The sequence below is a fragment of the Ixodes scapularis genome, unplaced genomic scaffold (assembly GCF_016920785.2).
Source record: "Ixodes scapularis isolate PalLabHiFi unplaced genomic scaffold, ASM1692078v2 PGA_scaffold11__112_contigs__length_91849675, whole genome shotgun sequence".
Taxonomy (NCBI): domain Eukaryota; kingdom Metazoa; phylum Arthropoda; class Arachnida; order Ixodida; family Ixodidae; genus Ixodes; species Ixodes scapularis.
In genome coordinates, this window is record NW_024609837.1 from 56715101 (window position 1) to 56736047 (window position 20947).

Here is a 20947-nt window from a genome sequence, read left to right on the forward strand (position 1 = left end):
CTTTCAACGGGCAGTGCGATTTCTGGTGACCTTCTCAGGTACGCCAAGCTTAATAATTAATTTATGTAAACGTAAGGGTGTATTATTAATTTTACGCCTATGGTGCTTTGCCAAAGCGGCTAAAGCTTTATCGCAAATCTCACGTGCATTGTTTTGTGCATCGCAGCAACCATTCGTTTTTATGCTAGATGGCGCAAGCTATCGTCAGTTATAAAGGGGGTTAATATTTGTCCATCCACCCATCCGGCAACCTTCAAGATGGCGCGCCACTAGAGAGCCGTGGCGGCCGTGGTTGCGCGTGGTTGGGTTGTTCGATTTGGCTGGGCCCGTATTCTGTGTATACGATATGTTACCTTCGAGAAGAGGGACGCCGACGTTCGGCCAAGTGGTCATCGGACCGCCGGGGTCGGGAAAGTCGAGCTACTGCAAGGCGATGAAGGAGTTCTGCACGACGCTGGGCCGCAAGGTGGCCGTGGTCAACATGGACCCAGCCAACGACGTGCTGCCGTACGAGGCGAGCGTGGACATTGCGGCCTTGGTTCAGCTTCGAGACGTGATGGACTCGCTGAGGCTGGGCCCCAACGGTGGCCTCGTCTACTGCATGGAGTTCCTGGAGGCGCACCTGGAATGGCTCACGAGCCAGCTGGAGGCCTTCCGGGACCACTACCTGCTCATCGACTGCCCCGGACAGGTGACGCCGTCTCAGCTGCTATACGGAGAGAAACTGAGGGAGAGGAGGGCACGAGAGCGCGCGGAGACTTCAGAGCGCCGGGCTCTGACTAGAAGGATTAGTGGGTAGGGGCCAAGGCCTTCGTGCTCACTGTTCGAGCGCGTTCGGGCGTCGCGGTCCGGCGTTCCAACGCGGGACATTGCGCGAAGAGCAGGCGACGCGCTTGTTCGGTCGGATTGGAGGGAAACAGTGTAGTAGGGAAGACAGCTAGCCTTTGTGTCTACCTTCCAATCAGAGCTCGGCACTTAGACGTCTTCGCGTGCTCTCCATCTCCTCCTCTCCCTCATTTTTTATTTGTGCAGGCACTGCCAGAATGAGAAGGGCAGGGCGACTCTTGCGGCTGCTGTTTTATAACTCTGCATTCCTTTAAACTAGGGACGGTCTCAAGCATTCATGAATCTGTGTCTCAATTGCAAGGAGGCTCCAAAAGCTGCGGCGACATTCTTCGAGAATTTCTTTTAGAAAATATTGCTTCGAAAAGACCCGAAAAACCACATAAAGCTCATAACTCGCAATGTGAATCTGCAAAGACCACTTCTCTGACATAGAAGCTGCACTTCGTGGTCCGCAACTTCGGCACAGCTATTCTCGAAGCCAGAGCGTGCTTTCGTAGCTGCAGGCTCTTACCTTGGCAATGGTGTCTGGAACGCCTCTCCGGCTGGTGTACTTACTGCGTCCTAAAAAGTGGTCTCTCGATTTCCGCCTGCTGATGTCATAGATATTCTGCTGCAGGTCACTCCAGTTTGACGGTCCACAGAACCTTTGTCAGTCAGAAGTTGGGATGTTGCGACGATTGCTCCGGAACGTCCGGAATATCCGGGGAATGTCCGAAACTTTTACGTACAGCCGCCAGGATTATGACATCTGACAGCTTTGAGCTGCCAGACCAACTCTGACAGCGTGACACTCTGGCCTTTCCGACGTTGTTTGTTGCCACTATGGGACCGCTTTAGGTGTGTGGACGGAATAAGATGTTAAACACACCAGTTGGAGACGCGTTCCAGGCACCACACCTCAGTCTCTACGACTTGACTGCACCGAGTGTCGGCAAAGGGGAGCCTGCAAGTTTCCTCCCCTCTATAGCTGTAGTGCATTGTGGCTGAGCTTGTCCCATTGGCCCCCAGGTGGAGCTGTACACCCACCACCGGAGCGTGCACAACATTGTGAGCCACCTGCAGGCGAGCAACTTTCGGGTCTCGGCGACGCACCTGGTGGACTCGCACTACTGCAGCGACCCGGCCAAGTTCATCTCGGTGCTGCTCACCTCGCTCTGCACCATGCTGCAGGGTGAGGGGTGCTTGTTCCCAGCCTTACTGTGCTTGGAGTGCGACTTCAACTGGTGTGGTTAGTGCCCTATTTCGCCCACGCATAAAAAGCGGTGACGTCGCAGGAGTGGCATGTCAGATGTCGCAATCTTAACGGTTGGGTGCAAAAGTTCTGAAAAAAAAAAAAAAACCTTGTGAGAATCCGAGTGTCGCTATGGTCTCGGCGTCCCAACTCCTGGCTGCCGAAGCTCCTGTGGACTGTCAGCCTACAGATTGGGCGCTTGCCAAATCCGCCACCAGAATTAAAGCCGGCGACAATGTGACACTTTTACGACGTCATCGGGCGGAAGTCGAGAGACTATTTTTTTAAACGCGGTAAACGCACCAGTAGGAAGCGCATTCCAGGCACCATAGTTACGATGCTTGGAATGCATCTTCTGTTCAGCATTTTGTCCCATCCATCCGTCGAGAGTGGTCTCAAAGTGTCAACAAATGACATCATAGTAGCCAACGTGTCATGTCGTCGGAGTCGCAGTCCCGGCGGTTGGTTGTAGAAAGGTTCCTGCGAAAAGATGAGCGAGTGCCAGTGTCGCTGTCGTCGTGGCGTCTCAACTCGTTGCCGCAGAAGCTTCCGCGGATTGTCGAGCAGAGACCCACCACATCCACCTCCGCTGCTGTGCCACTGCCAGGATCACGGCAGGCGACGGCGTAACGTTTCTGTGACGTCGTTGGGCGGAAATCGAGGGACCACATTTTCGGACACGGTAAACACCGCAGTCAAGGACACGCTGTAGACCCTCTGCTGGCGTGTCGCGGTTTAGCTTTTTTTTAGAAATGCCGTAGTCCACTGGGCTACGGGTACCGCTATGCTCGCACGTTTGCCTTTGCACGGTCGTCGCTACCGATCTCCGTGTATTCCCCGGAGCCACCTTGGAACCATACTTTTGGTATGCTGAAGTTAAAGAAAGCCTACATGCCAGAAGCAGGTAGTTACATTCTTCTGGTTTTTTTCATCTATGTGTCTGCTTTGATTTATCGTTACCATGGTCACTGACAGATTAAGAACCCTCTAGGTGTTCCGCCTTTAGCACGTGCTTATGCGTAGTGCAGGTTCATCTGCTTCTTTTGCAAGGGTTGTGGTGACGTCAGAATGCTAAACTCTGATTGGCTGTGATTGAAGGATAGTGGGAAGACCTTAAAGCAACCTGTTTGACAACTATTGAAAAATAATAGAAATCCTTCTTAGAAACTTTTAGCACTAAACTATCTAAAATGTATTGATTGTATACTGTTGAAAAACTGTGAATCAAAGATATCGATAGTGAAATATCAATATTTCTCTTGATAGGTTGTCAAAGGGTTTTCTGTTGCATTAGATTTTTTTCGGGGAGTTTGCACCTTGTTTTTTTATAGACAAGGTTTCGCCAGGAAAATTTAAATCCTTTTGTTTCCCATGGTAAGTAAACCATGTATTGCAGAGATCTGAAACTCTGCTTGAATATTATGCTGTGGTGATCGAATGCAAAAGTATGGGGAGATGACTTTACCCGGATGAAAGATAAGTGTGGCATTTATTCTATCAAACAAGTTGTGAGAAACAAAGAAAACAAGATAAGAACAATATTGCCTTTTGGATTCACAAACATTTCAATGAAGTAATGCCTCATTGCCAACTATATTGTTTATTTGATGATGGAAAACTTTCATTTATCTTTGATTTTTGATCCAGTTAACATAGTTCCCAAACTTATGTGACAAAGGCCAAAAAAGAAAGCCTCACTGCTAACAATGTTGGCTTTATATAAGTTTCTTTTTTTATCTCGTGATGCTCAGTTTGAAGTGTCCACAGTAAAATTTCTGTTACAATTGTTGGCTCAAAAATGTTTATTTATACATTATGTGACAGGTCTTATATTTTCAAATTATATTTTATACCAAGAGGTAAATTATTTATCCCTCACCGTTATCGAAATCTGCGAAAATATAACCGAACATAAAGTGGCAACACATACATCGCGCAAAACAAGCCTAAATGTTTCTTTCATCACCGAATTCTCAATTTCCGGAAATTAGCTATCAGCAGTCATCAGCAGAAAAAGGCTCGAGGTACACCTAAGCACTTCTTATGAGTTGTGAATGCAAAAGCATGCAAGCCGCTCGTTCGCGTCTTTATTTCGTCTGCTACATACTTTTTGCCGCCGGTCAGCGCGTGCGAGCAGCGTGCTGACGGACACATAGCACCATGGGGTGAGTGGTCGTTGAAGCTGACGCACAGCGGCCAATTGAAGCCTCGTCGACGCGCACCAGCCAATAGGACTGAAGACGAAAATACATCAGCTTTACTCCGCTCCTTTGGGATCGGGGAATTTAGGTGCCTTTGGGTAGCTTTTTGCGTGGTTTCATAGCTGGGATCTGGCTTCACTTGGAGAAAGGATTTAAGGGGCCATTTGGTGCGGCTTGCTCCATAAAACAGTTAATGCTTTTGCATTAAAAAAAAAAGTATGATTCATAGCAGAGTGCCGATTCTCACCTGTCAGCGGTCAAGACTATGGAAGGTAGTGACAATTGAATAACAAAAGAAACACAAGCGTGAAACAAACTTGCAAGAATTTAAAAAAAACTGAATCTGCTTTTTTATTTTTACGTGCGGGAATACTAATGTGCCAAGCCTGATATCTGAACCCCAGGATTTACAAGATATGAGCACAGATAAAGATGAAAATGCCCTTTCTCTTTTATTTCTAAGTTTGTTGTATGAGAATGCAACTTTGTTTAGTTTCCTTTCTGTTTCACGTTCTGACCATATCCCCGTGTTGCCTTTCCGTAGGTATTAGTCATCTAATTTTTCGGGTTGTGCTTTTATTCTCGTAACACACAATAGTTTTCTTAAAGTTGACTTTCGACACTATGAATAGTCAACCGAAAACCAACTATCGATAGTCAACTCTCCATGGTAGTGTCGATACTACTATCGATGGTATGATAGGTAGTCAAATATCTAAAGTTTTGAAAAAACCGTCTATAGTATCGTTAGTCAATTTTTCTATAGTCTTGCACTACCAGTGCACACGCACCTTGAAAACAGGGTTGCATTTTTCGGGATGGATGACACAGTGATCTCACATCCATAAATTTTTCAAAATTGCACTAGTTGCCTTGATCATGCTGACGAAGACCGGGAGGCACGGCATCTGCTGTAAATGAACTGGGCACATGCTGTGGGTGTTTGAGATCCTGGCGTCACAGTACACCATGGTGTTATGCCGTCGCATGACACCGTGGTGCTGCAAGGTGTCACAATTTTGTGAGTCTTTCAGAAGGTTCTTCGTTATGAGCTTTACATAGAATACGGCTCATGAAACAGATTCCGCGTTAAAAGAAACATTGCGCTACGCGTGACCACGGATACACAGCAGCGTGGTGGTTGGGAGGCCATCGCACGTCCCGTTAAGACCAGCCTCATTCGCGCGGATGTTGATGGCTCTCCGTCCAACTTGGCAGACGGGTCATCACTAGGATTCCATGTTTCCGGCATTAGCGAGGAGACTCCTTTGCAGAGCACTAGGTTTAGGGTGGCGCACATCTTTTGCGCTATGCTATCGAAATGTAAATCTGGCGTCGAAGTCTGACAACTAGGAGGCTCCTTGAACCTTCGGACAATGCGTGTGCCGCTTAGATATACGTAATTTGTGTTATTCTTATAACACGAGCACAGTTTCAAAGCAGCCTTGAGCAGGTACCAGACGACACGACAAAGACGACTCAGCCCACATGCTTTCGAGAAACCCAGGAGATGCATGACGGGGCACTCGTGCAGTGAATCACCACCTATGTGTCCTTGCGTTCATCGTGTCTTCTGCAAGAGCGACGGTCGCTTTCAGCAATACACGGGGGTCAACATTTGAGACCATTGCGATACTCTGCTCCACAAGCGAAGCGTAGTCAGTCACTCTAGTGGCAACTGAGGAGCCTCTCTGCTCCGCAGTGGAGCTTCCGCAGGTCAACGTGCTGTCGAAGGTGGACCTGGTGGAGAGCTGCGGCCGGCTCCACTTTGGCCTGGATTTCTACACGGACGTGCTCGACCTCTCCTTCCTCGCGGGCGTCCTCTCGGTGAGAGACTGGCCCAGTCTTTATGCATGCGCTACACGTCCTGTCCCACCCATACGTCAAAAGTGTTCCCTAAGTGGCGACAAATGACGTCGCAGAACCTGCCGTGTCATGTTGACGGACGTCGCGATCCTTAGCATTTGGTGCTAAAAGTCTTGGCAAAGAGCATGAGCGAATGCGAACGTTGCGGAATCACAACAATTTACTGCCGAAGCTTTCGTGGTCTGTCAACCTGGAGAGCGACCTGCAGCAGAGCGCGCATCTGCCGTATACACCACTGCCGCCATGACGCCACCAGGATCGCGGCCGAGAACAAAATGACACTTTTATGACGTTATCAGGCAGAAATGGAGAGACCACTTTTTGCGATAAACACACCATTTGGAGACAGACACCATACCGCCACTCTCCTTTTGCAGCTCAGCGACAAAGCAGTAGCATTGTAGAGCAGGTATGTGCACTTAGGGGGGTCATGAAACAATGCTGGCTTGGAATGTTCATGACTTTGCAGAAGCGTGCTGGTCCTAGTCTGGCCCAAGTATACACGCACAGACCGCCACTGATTCACAAGCTTCTTTGTCACTATGAAATTGCGAGGATCGAAGGGGGTATTTCTTTCAGTCTTGCCATCGCAAAGCTTGATAACATAATTGTGGGATCGGAATCACCCACCTGACGACGATTGAGCATGGCTCATGGATTGGACACGAGAACTGTTTGAACACTTGACTTCTGCTCGTATGAATCAATGCCTGTAACAATGTGTCCAACCTCTGTGTTGAAGAGAGTAGCCGAACCCTAAAAATGCCTGGATCTCAGCGCGCATTTTCTACTTTACCAATCCCAGTGCATGGCTATGATTATTAGTGACAGCACAGGATAGGCACCAGGCCATGTTGTCCCTTGTTCTGGCTCTGAGTTGAGGGAATAAACGATGCTCATATTTCTCGAATTTTTTTGCCGACTGCCATTGCCTAGAAAGAAAACCTAAGGCAAGTTTATTTAGTTATTAACGTGGGGGAGAGATTCTAAGTTGTATTTAGCGAAAGCAGAAAAATTGTTTCGAGTAGATATGGACACGGTGAATGCACCAACCTTCTTTCCTTGGGGGGTGTTGCAGTATTATGTGATGCCCCCCTTTGGGCCCTAAAGATAATGAACGAACGAATGAATGAAAAGAGACGGTTCCGACAAAGTGAGTGGCCGACCACTCGAAGGGGGCGCGTGTATGTAGCCCGCCCTGGCGGCGGTTCTGGTTGCTCCCAGGATGACCCGATCCTGCGGAGGCACAAGAAGCTCAATGAGGCCTTGGCCGGGGTCGTCGAAGACTACAGCCTGGTCTCCTTCCTGCCTCTCAACATCCAGGTGAGACCAGCCGTGCTTCGAGACGAGAGTCTTCGACAGGTGGAGCGAACAGACGCAAAAGAATGTTGCAGCCTCCTTCCTTATCGCCGAACCTTCGCTAAGTGAACTCTTCCGTTAACCTTCCGCTCTGGAATGGAAAAATGGAAGAGTTTAGTTAGAGGTGATGCGATTGCTGTGGTATTTTCTCCAAACTGTGCCAAAGTGCTTACCCTGCTACATTTTGCTTCATGTCGGCAAAATATGATGAATTTGCGCCAACATTGGACTAAAATGTAATTTCACTTTGTTATATTACTAGAAATATAATAGCTCAGGCTCCACTACAGGGCCGGATTGTTGCGGTATGCCTGTGCAAATTTTCAGAACTTTGGATTATTGCCTCAAATAATTACTCGATTTGATCTCTGTGTCGAACATTGACAGTACTCGTAGGCCTTGCAATATCTATCATGTTCGTGGTCTGTTCTGGCAGGCTATACTTCGTTTCAGCTTCGGTCCGAGCGCGGCCGATGTTATGAGCCGAAGGGCCAATCAAACAGCGAAAGAGGCACAACGTCACGGCGTGCTCCCTGCAGCTGATAGGACCAGCCGGTATTCGCCGTCTCTCTGCGCCTGCTCCTCCGCCGGCCGCTGCGCTTTTTACGCTGTTTGATTGGCCCTTCGGCTCGTAACATCGGCCGCGCTCGGACCGAAGCTGAAACGAAGTATAGCTAGCTTCGTTGCATGCGCTTCTCGCCACGCTTTGGTGCACTGCAGTGAAGTGAGAACCGTAGGGTAGGCATCGCAATTCTGTGTATTTTGCTTTGTCGGAGCACACCCGCGTCCTAAGGGGAAAGCACTCCTCCAAAGCGGTAAGTTGCACTATTGCATACGCAAGCATCGGGCGTATTAAAAAAAAAAAGATCTCCATGAGTGTTTATTTAGCAACTCTACCTTCCTGTAAAATTTCTTAACAAAACTGTAGCTAGTATATATAATACACAACACAAAAAAATACTTACATTTTTTTTTTTTTTTTAGTTTAGCAAGGGATTTATATGAACGTAGGAAAGTTTTTTTTTATGTCAACTCTATTGCTTAGTTATCACCTTCATATAGGTTCCATCTGTGCAATGATAATGAGTACAGTAAAGTGAAACTACATTAGCTGAGGCACTGAGTGGAAACTTGCAAATAACTGGTGAAGGCGAGCGGGTTGAACATGAATACATAAAATTGAAAGAATAAAACACAGAGGACAAGCACAGGACAACCACTTTCTTTCATTTAGCAACAACGTTTATTTTGGGCAAAGGCATTGCACCCTGAGCGAGACCCCGACAAGATAGGTGTATAAGGGGGAAGGCTAACAGGGAGATGGAAAGGGTGATATGGGGGACGGAAAGGAAACTTAGGAGATGGAAAGGTGATAAAGGGGAAGGGAAACGGGGAGATGGAAGGGGTGATAGGAGAAGGAAAGGGGGAACCACGAGGCACGGCCAGAACTACCGGGATGTTGTGTATTTACGAAGAGTTGCGATATTTTTCAAGTTCAGGCTTGAGGAATTCTAAATCCCGTCTTGATAAGGTTACTGAGGCCGATGAAACATTGTTTTCTGCGTTCTGGATGAGAAAAGATTCGATGATTTCACGTCCGTGGCGATTGCGGTGTCCATCTCTTGTCGTGGTTCCTGCAAAGTCAGGCGCGCATCCAATGCATTCGTTCGCGTGAACCGCGATCGGATGAATGGGGGTGTCGGTTCTTGAAGTGGCCTCGTTTTTGTGCTCTCTCAGGCGGTCATTGATACATCGGCCGGTTTGTCCTATGTACTCGGCACCGCATTTGAGAGGGATGGAGCAAACTTTTTCTGTGCAGCAGGTCCGTAAAAGGGTGGCTGCTTTTTTTCGCAAGCCGGCTTGGCTTCTTGTCGGTTGATCATGTTGCATGCATGTGCAACATGAATTTACATTTAAAAGGACACTGAGTTCATCTATTTATGATCATAACTCTGTGCACGGGCTCTGGGCATTCTAAAGAACCCGAGATTTGATATGCGTCCGATTTCCCAACTAAAAATGGGATCAAAGATGGCTACATGCTCATTTTTCTGTGATTGGGCACACAAACCAGAGGGCGCCGTGGATCGTGCAACAGCCAGTCGCGAGCAGTTGCCACGACAAGGGGGCCAACCAATGCTGGGCCGATTTTCAAACATGTGTAACTTGTGCACAGGAAGTGGTTGCTCGCGATTGGCTGTCGCCCATCTGACGGCGCACTCCTGCCCAATTGCAGAAAAACAAGTGTGTCGCAATCTTCAATTCGGTTTATGAAAGCGAGATCGGGCGCGCATCGATCTAGTCTTGGGTTTATTAGAATACTTAGAGCCCAAAAATTGAGTTAAAACCTTAAATACATGATGTCCAAAACCGCATCTGGCTGGGGGTAGAAAGGCAGTCACCCCCACTCCGCTGAAAGGTTAAGTGATTTAGCGAGCAACGAGACGAGCAATGGGGCGTCAGTGATGAGCGACGAAAATTTTTCATTGTCGCTCGTTGCGTCGCTTGGCTTTTGTTTTTCTAGAAAACGGCGCCCATCACCTTGGTCGCTTGCTCCCGTCACTTTCATACGGTTTGTCTTGTCGCGCGATTGACTGAGCAACAGCGAAGCGGGTCGCCATCTCTTGTCTCGTTGCTTGCCAAATCGCATACATCCGGTTTATACTTAAATCTGCCACTGGTGTCAAGGTATTGGCCCGAAACATGCCATCCCCACGGCACCCCTTTCTCTTCACAGGACAAGGAGTCCATGTGGAGTGTCCTGAAGGCCTGCGACCGAAGCAACGGCTACGTCTTTGGCCAGGGGGAGGAGGAGACCCTGCAGCGTCTGCTTACTTCGGCCATGCGTTCGGACACGACCTCGCGGGACGTCATTGCCCGGCTGCACGAGCGACTCACCACGTCCGGCACGACAACTGTGGTGGAGGAGGACGAAGGAGAGGCGAGCGACCGATCGGTCGACTCAGACTTCTGAGGTAGCAGCGTTGCAGTATCCGAAACATGTCTTTAAGCGGTGCATTTATCATGCCCTCCAATGCAGTTCCCCAATTTACGTCCAGTGACGTGACAGAAGTGTGGTGCCGATGCCTGCTGTGATCTTGGCAGTGGCAGAGGCAGATGTGGCAGACGGCCATTTTCGCTTTCGGGCTGACGGTCCACGGAAGCTTCTGCGGCAACAAGTTGGAACTTTGCAATGACAGCGGCACTCACTTTTGCTCATATTTTTTTTTAAACTTTTACGACCAATCGCGAGGATTGTGACATCCGACAGCATGACATATGCCTGGTTCCGTGACGTCGTCTGCTACCACTTTGGGAGCTCTTTCAATGCATGGTTGATGTAAGACGCTGAATGCATTAGTCAAAGATAAGTTCCAGGTGCCATAGTGGCACCGTAACGTGGTTGACTGCCGTCATAAACACCGTTTCCGAAGCCGAGAGGATGTTGCCCATGTCCCCCGCTCTCCAACAGCAGGCTGCAGACGTCCTTGATGTGCCCCTCATCAGGCCGGAGGCTGTCCTTCGCTCGAGTGCTCCCGTTGCGAGCCAACCCTGCAAGCACTCGAGAGCTCGTACTCTGGATAGAAGCGGACTTGTGCTTTTGGCTTTCGAATGAACTGGGACCGAATGCAATGCATCTGGGGAAGACCCGGGCTCTTGTTGTGATGTGGATGTGAAGCCGCCTCGTTTAAATGACATTTCGGTCATAGTTTGGGATGAGGTGCTTTGGACACACAAACCTGACTTGACTTTTCTTTTAATAATATAAGTGTGGAATTAAATGTCAACAAAATGGCCATCCCGACATTTTCTTTATGGGTGTACGGCAATCACCCGGGGATCTTCCAAAACCTCGGCTACGCAGCGTGTCGACTGTGACGGGCCCCGGTTGCATAGCGGCCCCCTTGGCCGGGGTTCGGGCCCGGCGTTTGTTGATCCACGGGCTGGCCTGTTGCCTCGGTGCCATGGAGGCGGCTGCTAGGATGCAAGTCTGATAACGATAGACTGCTTGCCGGATTTTGTCCTTGCTTGCATGCTCCTGGTGATGGGGGAACCAGTGTAATGAAGTAGGCTCAGCCGTGAAACCCCGCCCCTTCGAGCGTCAACTGGGAGAGAATGCACCTCCACAGTAAGAGGCTTCATCCTCATCGACTGTCCCCCACCCAGCTTTTGATGATGACGAAAAGCTATTGCTATATTGTGGACCATTTTTTTGTAATGCATTGTTAACCAATTCTTTTTAATATTTGTTGGGTGCTTTTCTCTAAGTATGAAACACATTTCGAATGCTCACCTTTTTTCCCAGCAAATTGTAGCAAGCACTGCTCCTTTTTGCATGCAATACATTTAGAGCAGATTCACCGAGTTACCTATACAAGGTGAGGATAGCAGAAAGGAGCTTCAGTTGTTCCGTCTCCAGCGCAAGCTTCTTGTCTTTGACAGTGCTTCAATACCTCGTGCACCTGAAGCTAGTGCTTGGCGGAAGATGTGGAGCGCGTGCTGAGGTCCAGGCATTCGAAACACTCCCTGCTGTTCTCACATTGACCTCCGCCTAGCAGCTTGAATGCAATGCGCTTCCCTATACTCCATTCATCCCTAAGCTGAGACTGCAGTGGAAGCATGCTGACAAGTGCACCAAAGTGCTGCATGGAGACTTGAAGCCTCGCAGAGTGCCAAGTTTGGGTGAAACTTCTTTTCGCTCCATATTCACGAAACAGAGCTTATACTTTTTCCGATGGCAAGGTTAATGTAATTTCTATCGAATGACATTATGTGGTCTCCGGATCGGATCACTATCTTGCGTTAGGAGAGGCGCACGCTGATTAGCCGATCAGATAACTTAATCGGAAATTGGATTAACTTTGCAGTGAGGAACCATCGTGAACATGAACATTATATGGGCCAGTTATATTGTGTATAATTCCTTCCTTTCTATAATATGGGCACTGTTCTTAGGTGACCAGCTCAACAAGGTGATGATGTCATCAAGTCACGTGGCTAATTATGCCACTAGTAACATGCCTTATGACGTCATTTATGCTTTTTTTGTATGTGCATATGTGTTCTGTGTATGTGTGGGGGAGTTTGTTGTGTTGTCATTCAAAAGCAGCCTGACAATGCAGAGCCCGATTGATAGATTGAAAAGCGATTTTATTTGCATATGAATACAAGAGAAAAAAAAAATGGTGGCTGGGGCCAGTTGGTTCATTGTATGAAAAGAAAAGTGCCAAAAACTGGGACAGAGTAAAGAAGGCGACAACACAAGGTGCACTTGCAACTGAATTTTTATTTAGAAAAACACTTTGAAACACCCCACGTCGGGTCATTTTTCATGTGCCCACTCTAGAGAGAAGCAGACTTGTGCTTCTGGCTTTCGAATGAACAGGGACCGAATGCAGTGCATCTGGGGAAGACCCGGGCTCTTGTTGTGTCAGGATCAAGGAAAGTTCACTGAAACTTATTTGCACCCTTTGTTTTTATAACCTACGCTTTATGGATTTCCCTGGTATTCCTTTTGCTGCGACACCCCAGGATAGCAATGTCATTAAACACTGGTGTACACACGCATCGGCTGCAATGCACAGTCAAACGCCCAGAAGGTGACTATATTAAGGAGGCAGCGTGCTCTCTCGCGCAATTATTCACACAACGGCCTGTTTGGCCCATGTAGGAACCACTACAGGAAAGAGGTAATTCGTAAACCACACCGGTTTGGCATTTCAAGTTCAGATATTTTTACTTACATTTGCCGCTGTACCCCCATGATCATTTATTTTTCTGCATAACGCAGAGAGCTTATTAGGGGCTGAAAAGACAACCGGAACGTCTAACGTTCCGCTACTTTTTTTCAAGGATTGGCAAACCGCATGAATGTAGCAGGTCTTATTTTTTGGCATTCATGAATATTTCTTTCAGCACCTCTGAATTTCTTTTTAAGCCCCTCTACAGCTTCAACAATCGATTTCAGCAGAAAACCTGCACTTAATGCTGATCGACCTCTAGGAAAAAGCTTTCCATTTCATCGGGACAGGATTTTTCAGAGCACCTCCGAGGCACGAAGAGGCGATACATCTTTTTATTAACTTGGAGTGAGCGGAATTAAAAGGGAGCACACCTTTCTTAAAGCGGAGTTCGTAAGCCCAGCACACGTGGCCATCCAAGCATCTTAGTTTTAAATCCAGAAACTGTAACAAGCCCCTTGAGGTCCTCCCATGAGTGAATTTTAAACCATGGGAGCTGCATGTAAACGTGCTGATCACTTGAGCCACCATCTTGTCCATAAGCTTATTTCCAGGGTGGGCGATGACGAGGTAATCATCGACTTACCTGTTTATTTCAAAAACGCTTTCACCCTGAAGCCTCTCAAAAATATTTGGGCGCTTTTCTTTCTGTACAATGGACCAACTGATGCAACTCACCTTTTTGTTGCAATTCATTTCTTCTGCAACGGGCTCTTTTTAATGCGAAAGCATTAACTGGGGGGGTGGGGGGGGTCCCATGGAGCGAGCCGACGTCATCAGTTTGACGCGCGAAAACGGCACCTAGTTTCCCTGATCCCAAAAGTCCCATTGGCTGGCGCATGGCGACGAGGCTCCGATTGGCCGCTGCGCGCATCAGTTTCAACGACTGCCGCCAGATGGCGCTGCCTGTTCATGCCGCCAGCGTGCCGATAAAACTAACCGTTGCAACCCCATGCCACTACGGGCCCCGCGGTAGTTAAAATGGACATGTTGGCGCGTGCTTGGAGACTCCTGTTCGTCTTGCCGCTGACCAACATGCCGTCGCCTCCATCATCCACATCGTTGGCGGTGCTTCTGCTCGTCTGGCTGCCGACGAACATGGCGCCGCCTCTAGCGTCCACATTGTCGGACATTCATGCTTTCGCATTCACAACTCATAAGAAGTGCTTAGGTGTCCTCCAACTTTTTTATGTTCCCCATTCTACTCTTACTTTTGTTAACTTAATGGCCACTTCCTGCTACCGTGCAAGAGTGTGCGCATATGCCAGAGGTGGCCAAGCTGCGGCTCTCGAACCGCATGTGGCTCTTCGCGTCTTAATGTGCGGCTCGCGGCTCCCTCCCCTAGCCTCCCCCGCCCTCCCCCACCCCTCGCCTCCCTTTCGGTCACACGAGCACGTTCCCAAAAAGAGAAATGGGACGCGTTTTAAATCGAAAGACAAATTGCGGTTTGGTTAGTCTTGTGCTACTGCTACCTTACATACACTTGGACTGCTTTTGTCTCGAATAGATTGAAGGTAGTTGGAGTGTCGTGTATTACTCTGAACGAAATGGCCCCCCCCCCCCCCCCCCCCCCCCCCCCCGCGGCTCTTGGAAGTTTCGTGGTTTTGTTTGCGGCTCTTTGGCCGGGTCAGCCTGGCCACCCCTGGCATATGCCATTCGCACTGGTTGCTTGCCACCAGAAGTGCTGGCGCTCTTTGATGGCTGTCCACCATCTCGTGGCCACGCCAAACGAATGTGCAAGCTCCTCAGGTCCGATACGTGGAAACAAGTGGAAAGGTTCCGGGATTGCCTCACGGCATTGTGCTACAGAGGGTGTCAAGACCGAGCAGCGGCTGAGAGAAGTCATATGCTTCCCACCTCCGGAATGCCAAGGATGTGACTGAGTTCCTGTGGCAGCGACAGCTGTCCTGGCTGCCCAGAAAATGACCAACCAGTAGGAATAAGCAAAAGGGAGTTACCTTCCTTGGTGGAGCCTCTCTGCCGGGCAACTTCAAGGCTACAATGTAATAAATGTAAGGGCGCAAACAAGCTGGTGTACATTAGACATGATTCAAAAACTCAGAGACCGCAAGTAACGATACACACACTCAAAAGTCTCAATTTGAGACTTAAGCGTGCATGTTGTTACCTGCAGTCTCTGGTTTTTTTAATCACGTTCAAGGCTATGCTGGACAAAGGGCCCAGACTGCCACAACCAGATAAGCTATCCCTGGTCAGAAGTTTGGCTGACGAGGTGCTGCATCAAGAGAGGGTTCGGTGCATTGCTGATGGAGTTTATGTGCTCTGCCAAACGGCTGGTCAACGCACAAAAATTCAGAAATTTACATCCATTGTTGAACACTTCAGAATCAACAATCTCAAGCTGCTTGCATCTGACAAGGAGTGGGGCTTCGTTGTCCTTTCTCAGGAGCTTTACGCCGAAAAAGCCAAGCAACCCGTCCTCAAGAACTTCAATCAGGTGAAACCAGGATCTCTGAACAAGGTGAAGGTGAGGGCGAGGGCATTGTGCTGTGAACTATCCCTCCCAGTTTTGGAGAGGAAGGTGACTTCCAGCAAGAAACTTTCCCTGAACATGTTCTTCACGGCAAAAATGGACATACCTTTTAGAGCAATTGTTACGGAAAAAGACACATGGAAGATCCAGATATCTTCCTTTCTCTCAACCCACCTATCAAGTCTGAAACTGCAGGGTAAGTTTTAAAGCGCAGCTTTTAGGCGCCCGTTTCCGGCTTGAGCGTCGTCGCCGTTGGTGTAACCGTGAGGTCACGTGACCCCCCCCCCCCCCCCCCCAGGTCACATGACCTGGAGGGTGGTTCTATATTTCAGAGCACAGCTCTTAGGCGGCCATTTCTGGCTTGAGCGGTATGGAGGACAGCAGTAGGAGGGAGGTAGAGGAGGAGGGTGAGGGGAGAGGAGAAGGCAAGGGGAGGAGTTTGAAGGATAATGAGGAGGTGAAGGAGAAGGAGGGGGTGGAGGAGGTGGAGGAGTAGCAGGCAGGATCATGAGGGAGGAGGGGTATGCCCTCCCCTCAGTACCCTTGCCTCCTCCTTTTCAATAGCTGCGCTCCAATTCGGTGTTACAGGGGGTTGTAAACGGCTTTCATTTTTTTGTTCAGAATTCAGAGGAATTGATTGAATTTTTGAAAGAGGGGTGTGGAGGGAAGTGCAACGCGTTTTTAATTGACATTGAAGATCTCTTTTCTTCTGTTCCGCATATCGTCCTTTTTAACACTGTTAGGAAGTGCATTGAGAGCAGTGGGGAACTGGGCCTTCCGAAGCTCTTGCAGGATGAGTATAAAGGGTTTCATTAAACTTTGATCTTTTTGGGAACTTCTTGAAGTCGTCCTCGGAGTTTCGCCATAACCAAATTAAACTGCAGGGGGGACGTGACGGATCCCTGCGGAACTCCTATTCCGTTCGGTCTGGGCTTTCCTAAGTGTTCTCCTATACATACAGCAAATTTGCTGTCTCCAAGGGAAGCTTTAATGTAGTTCTCCCACCGATCCCGAGAGCACTTGCTTCTTGTATAACCACCCGATGCGGTACGCCATCAAACATCTTCTTGACGTTGATAGTGACCACAGTTTGGACGATGTCAGATCGGAGTGGTGTTGGTTTGTTAGTCAGGTCTCTGGAGAGCAGGAGAAGACCCTCCTGTCTGTTTAGTCTGTTTAGAAAACCAGTCTGTGCAGGGTGGAAGGCCTCGTACTGCTCTAGGTACTATGAGATGCTACTTGGTAGCATTATCTCCACCATTCTGCATATGCACGAAGTGAGGGAGATGGGGCGGAAGTCGGCGAGAGTAGTTTGTCCAGGTTTTGGAATGGGTATCACGGCAAAGAGTTTACAATGGTCCGGGATGATGCCTGTGTACCATGTGTTAATGTCCACTAGGAGCCGAACCTTCTCGGCTGTAGGGAGGTTGTGCAGCGTGACCATAGAGATTCCGTTGGTGCCCGGGGCGATGTTGGGTTTCCCACAATGTAGTGAATCTTTCGGTTCCCCGCCTGTAAAGGGAAGTTTCATTAGAAGTGCCTTGTTGACTGCTTCCCGCTTATATGGGTTTGCAGGGGCTAATGGTGTTAATTGCTGTTTGGCCGCAGTGGGTTGGGGGAAGATGTCTCCTGCCTCCTGGGCCAGCACCTCCACTACTGTGGCATTCTTTAGTGCCAGCGTGAGGGCAGCTATACGGTCCCTCTTCCGGTTAAGAATAGTATGGCTAACAGCCGAGAGCCAATTCACCGAGGTCCCTTCTAAAAGTGAGACACTGAAGTCGAGCCACCTATGCCGGCTGAGCTTGTTTGCATATTTCCGAGCAGCTACAGTGGCTTGGGTGATTTTCTTCAGCGTCCGGGCGTTCCTTGGACCTCTTCGATATCGTTGAAGCGCTCCCGGGCACCTTGCCCCGAGGTTCAGGAAGTAAACATTCAGGGTGGGGCACCCAGCGCGATGCAGCGTTTTATGGTAGTAGCTGCCTTGAGGGCTGTAATTATGGTTTCTTCCAAAGTGGGTACGGTGCTAGTCACAATGTGAGCACAGAAAATATCCCAGTTGACGACACATACCAGTCGTTTTTCAGAAACCGAAAAGGCTCCTGAAAGTGACCACCTACCCATCCTGATGGGTAGGTGGTCACTTTTGTGAGCATCAGACTTGGCCTTCAGCTAGGTGTGGCTTGTTGCACGTGCTGGTCGTTAGTCCATGTAAGGTCCGGAGTAGTGTGGTCCTGTCGAGCCATCATACTAATTCGGGTCTTGTCTCCTGCAGTGTTCATCAATATAAAATTGTGTTGCGTCATCTTCTCTAGGAGGTCCCTTCCGGCCGGGCTGTTACAACTGTATAACTTGTCGTAGCTCGGGTGGCCCAATCGGGGAGCCAAGCCTGGCGGGTCGTGCCTGCCCAAGTGAAAATGTTTTACTGGAACCAGGACGAATCCCAACTGGGAATCAACTCGTCCCAACTGGGAATCAACTGGTCCCAACTGGGAATCAACTGGTCCCAACTGGGAATCAACTGGTCCCAACTGGGATTCAATGAAAATTCATCAGCACAGCTGATGGATTTCGGCTTCGGTCCCATTGGCTGACGCGCGTCGACAAGGCTTCCATTGGCCGCTGTGCGCCAGTTTCAACGACCGCTTACCCCATGGCGCTTCGTGTCCGTCAGCGCGCCGTTCACACGTAGCATCCAAGGTCAGCGCGCCGAGAAGAGCGTGCGCACTGACAGGCGACGAAAAGTATGCAGCAGACCAAATAAGGGAGCAGATGAGCGGCTTGCATGCTTTCGCATTCACAACTCATAAGAAGTGCTTAAGTGTACCTTGAGCCTTTTATTGAACAGCATGTATGCATCCATGTAGATATTTTTAATGAAGTACATCTAAGATATTTTTATAATATCTTATTGTCGCAGGACGGGAAGCAGCTGCTGATAAACTATTTGATAATCGCAAACTTCTTGAAACACGAGATGTTGGGGCTGAAGGACTTATGAAGGAACCTGTACATTCAACGGTATGGGCACACTAACACAGCGACTGTGTTTTTTTATCATTCTTGTAGCTGATTTTCTCACAGCGACCTACAGCAAGGGGCGTATGTTTGCACTTAAACGCATACTCGTACAGCGAGGTTCATCATGTACGGCGTTAGCCCGATTAAAAATTGTAGTTGACGAAGCAAGGGTGTTATAAAACTGGAGTACTAGCCTCAATGGCTGCTCTCGAGGTTGCAAGCAAATGCACGCAGTGCGCTTGCATGGCGTTCAGCATATGTCGACCTGCGCTCGCTTGACCTTGCTGTTGCGGCATTTTTGCTCGCTCGCCGTGCCAACAAAATTGCAATCATTTCGTTATTAGCTGTGTCTGATATGTAGCGATGAGAAGAAAAGGGCATCGCGAGCAAGTGTGGTGCAATCCACAACGACATGAGCAATGGCAGTGCGGAGACGATAGCAGACGAAAAATCATGTGACAGACGCACAACTCGGCGAAACCGAAACTATAGTGCCTGGAGCACGTCTTCGACTGGTGCGTTTGACGTCGTATGCTGCCCATACATCAAAAGTGGCCCCGAAGTGGCAACAAATGATGTCACGCGCAGAAGCTGAAATGTCATGCTGTTGCATGTCGCTATCCTGGTGGTTGGTCAGAAATGCTAACGACAACCAACAGCATGACACAGCTTTGGCTTCTGTGATGCCATTTGTTGCCACTTTGGGGTCCACTTTTGATGTATGGGCAGCATAGGATGCTAAACACACCAGTGGAGACGCACTCCAGGTACCATAGAAGCAGTAATCACACCAGTCGAAGACGTGTTCCAGGCACCATACCAAAACTACCCGTTGACAGCGTTTGAAATGCGGGACCATTGTGTCTAGAAATTCTTAACGAAATCAGATTGTATGTGTGCCCTAAAATTAATGAAACATAAATTATGACAATTAACAAAACAGGTAATAATTATGTGTTAAGTGTAATATTTTTTGTATAGTAATGCAAGTTATGTGCGCCTTAAACCTGCTATCCCGTGCTGTAGTGTCCGTTTACTGTAACCGCATATGGTATACACCCTTGATTACTCTGATCACTAAATGTCCGAACTTTAGCTCCTTTAGGTTAGTTAAAGGATCTTTCCTGCAACACTGCAGCGGCTGCACGATTAACGAAAAAAGTGCAGGCGAGCTGCATATGGTGCAAGTTAAACCAGTTGAACGGGCTGACCATGGTGTTAAAGACGGTAATTCTGAGACTGGGGTAGGAAAACGGAAAACGCAAAGGAAGACAGGAGGAGGCAGCATCTCAACCTCATTGTATTAACCTGAGACAAGGGTGGAGAAGAAACATCAAAACTTAGAAGAGACAGAAAATATTTTTTGAGACTTCGTCCTGTCAATTATTTGTCTCTTCTAAGTTTTGATGTTTCTTCTTTACCCCAGTTTCAGGTTAAGCTGCACCCTTACGGTATTTTTACTGATGTCAACCTCAGCCACATCTCCTACGCCATAACATACAGGGTGTCACAAAAAGAAAAAAATTACACGCTTTACTGCAGAAATAAGCTAGGCATCGCCAAACGAATCCCGGACAAAAGCTCACCGGACAGAAGCTCACCGGACAAACGCTCATGCATTTTTTCACAGAGCCGGACGAAAGCTCTTTAGAATAAAATTTCATGTTGGTCTTAACACGAGTGCGGACAACTTAGGTGCATGCATGCGACACTAAAATGCAACGATAAATTTAATCTGACAGGCGCATGGTTTGTTGATTAGAGTAGAAACAAGTTTATCGATTGGTTAGAGGCGAATGAAGTCCACCACTAGCTCCAGCAGTCTTGGCAGATCTCAATGTACTTGGAACTCCTCGCAAATATTTTTTCAGGCGATTCTGCAGGTGCAAAGTTGTTTTTCACACCCGCTTCACTGGGGGCTCGCCTCTCCAAGCTTGTGTCAGTGCCGTGGCAACGAGTGCCTGATTTTTCTGTAGGCACTCAATCGGCCGCCAGACGCTTAGATGGGCGTGGCCGACAAGCTTCTGGAACCCGTTATTCCATCCTTCGTAGGTGTTGCTCGTCCGGTCTTTATCTTGGAGAGTGGCATCGTACATATTCCACCGCTCCAGGGGAAACTTCGGTCGTCGTCGGCGCAAAGTCAGGCAAAGGGGCGAATTCGCTTTGGGTGCCGACGCAGAAGGAGCAGAAG

The 20947-nt window shown here is 48.6% G+C and overlaps 1 protein-coding gene across 1 annotated transcript; it reads left to right on the top strand.

Moving 5' to 3' along the window:
• The first annotated feature begins 232 nt into the window (after nucleotides 1–232).
• On the top strand, nucleotides 233–11718 carry LOC8029184 (GPN-loop GTPase 2). The gene is made up of 5 exons (XM_002403618.5): nucleotides 233–691; nucleotides 1855–2017; nucleotides 5981–6105; nucleotides 7369–7467; nucleotides 10241–11718. The coding sequence occupies exons 1-5, from the start codon at nucleotides 347–349 to the stop codon at nucleotides 10475–10477; spliced, it is 969 nt and encodes a 322-aa protein (XP_002403662.3). The 5' UTR covers nucleotides 233–346; the 3' UTR covers nucleotides 10478–11718.
• The last annotated feature ends 9229 nt before the right edge of the window (nucleotides 11719–20947 follow it).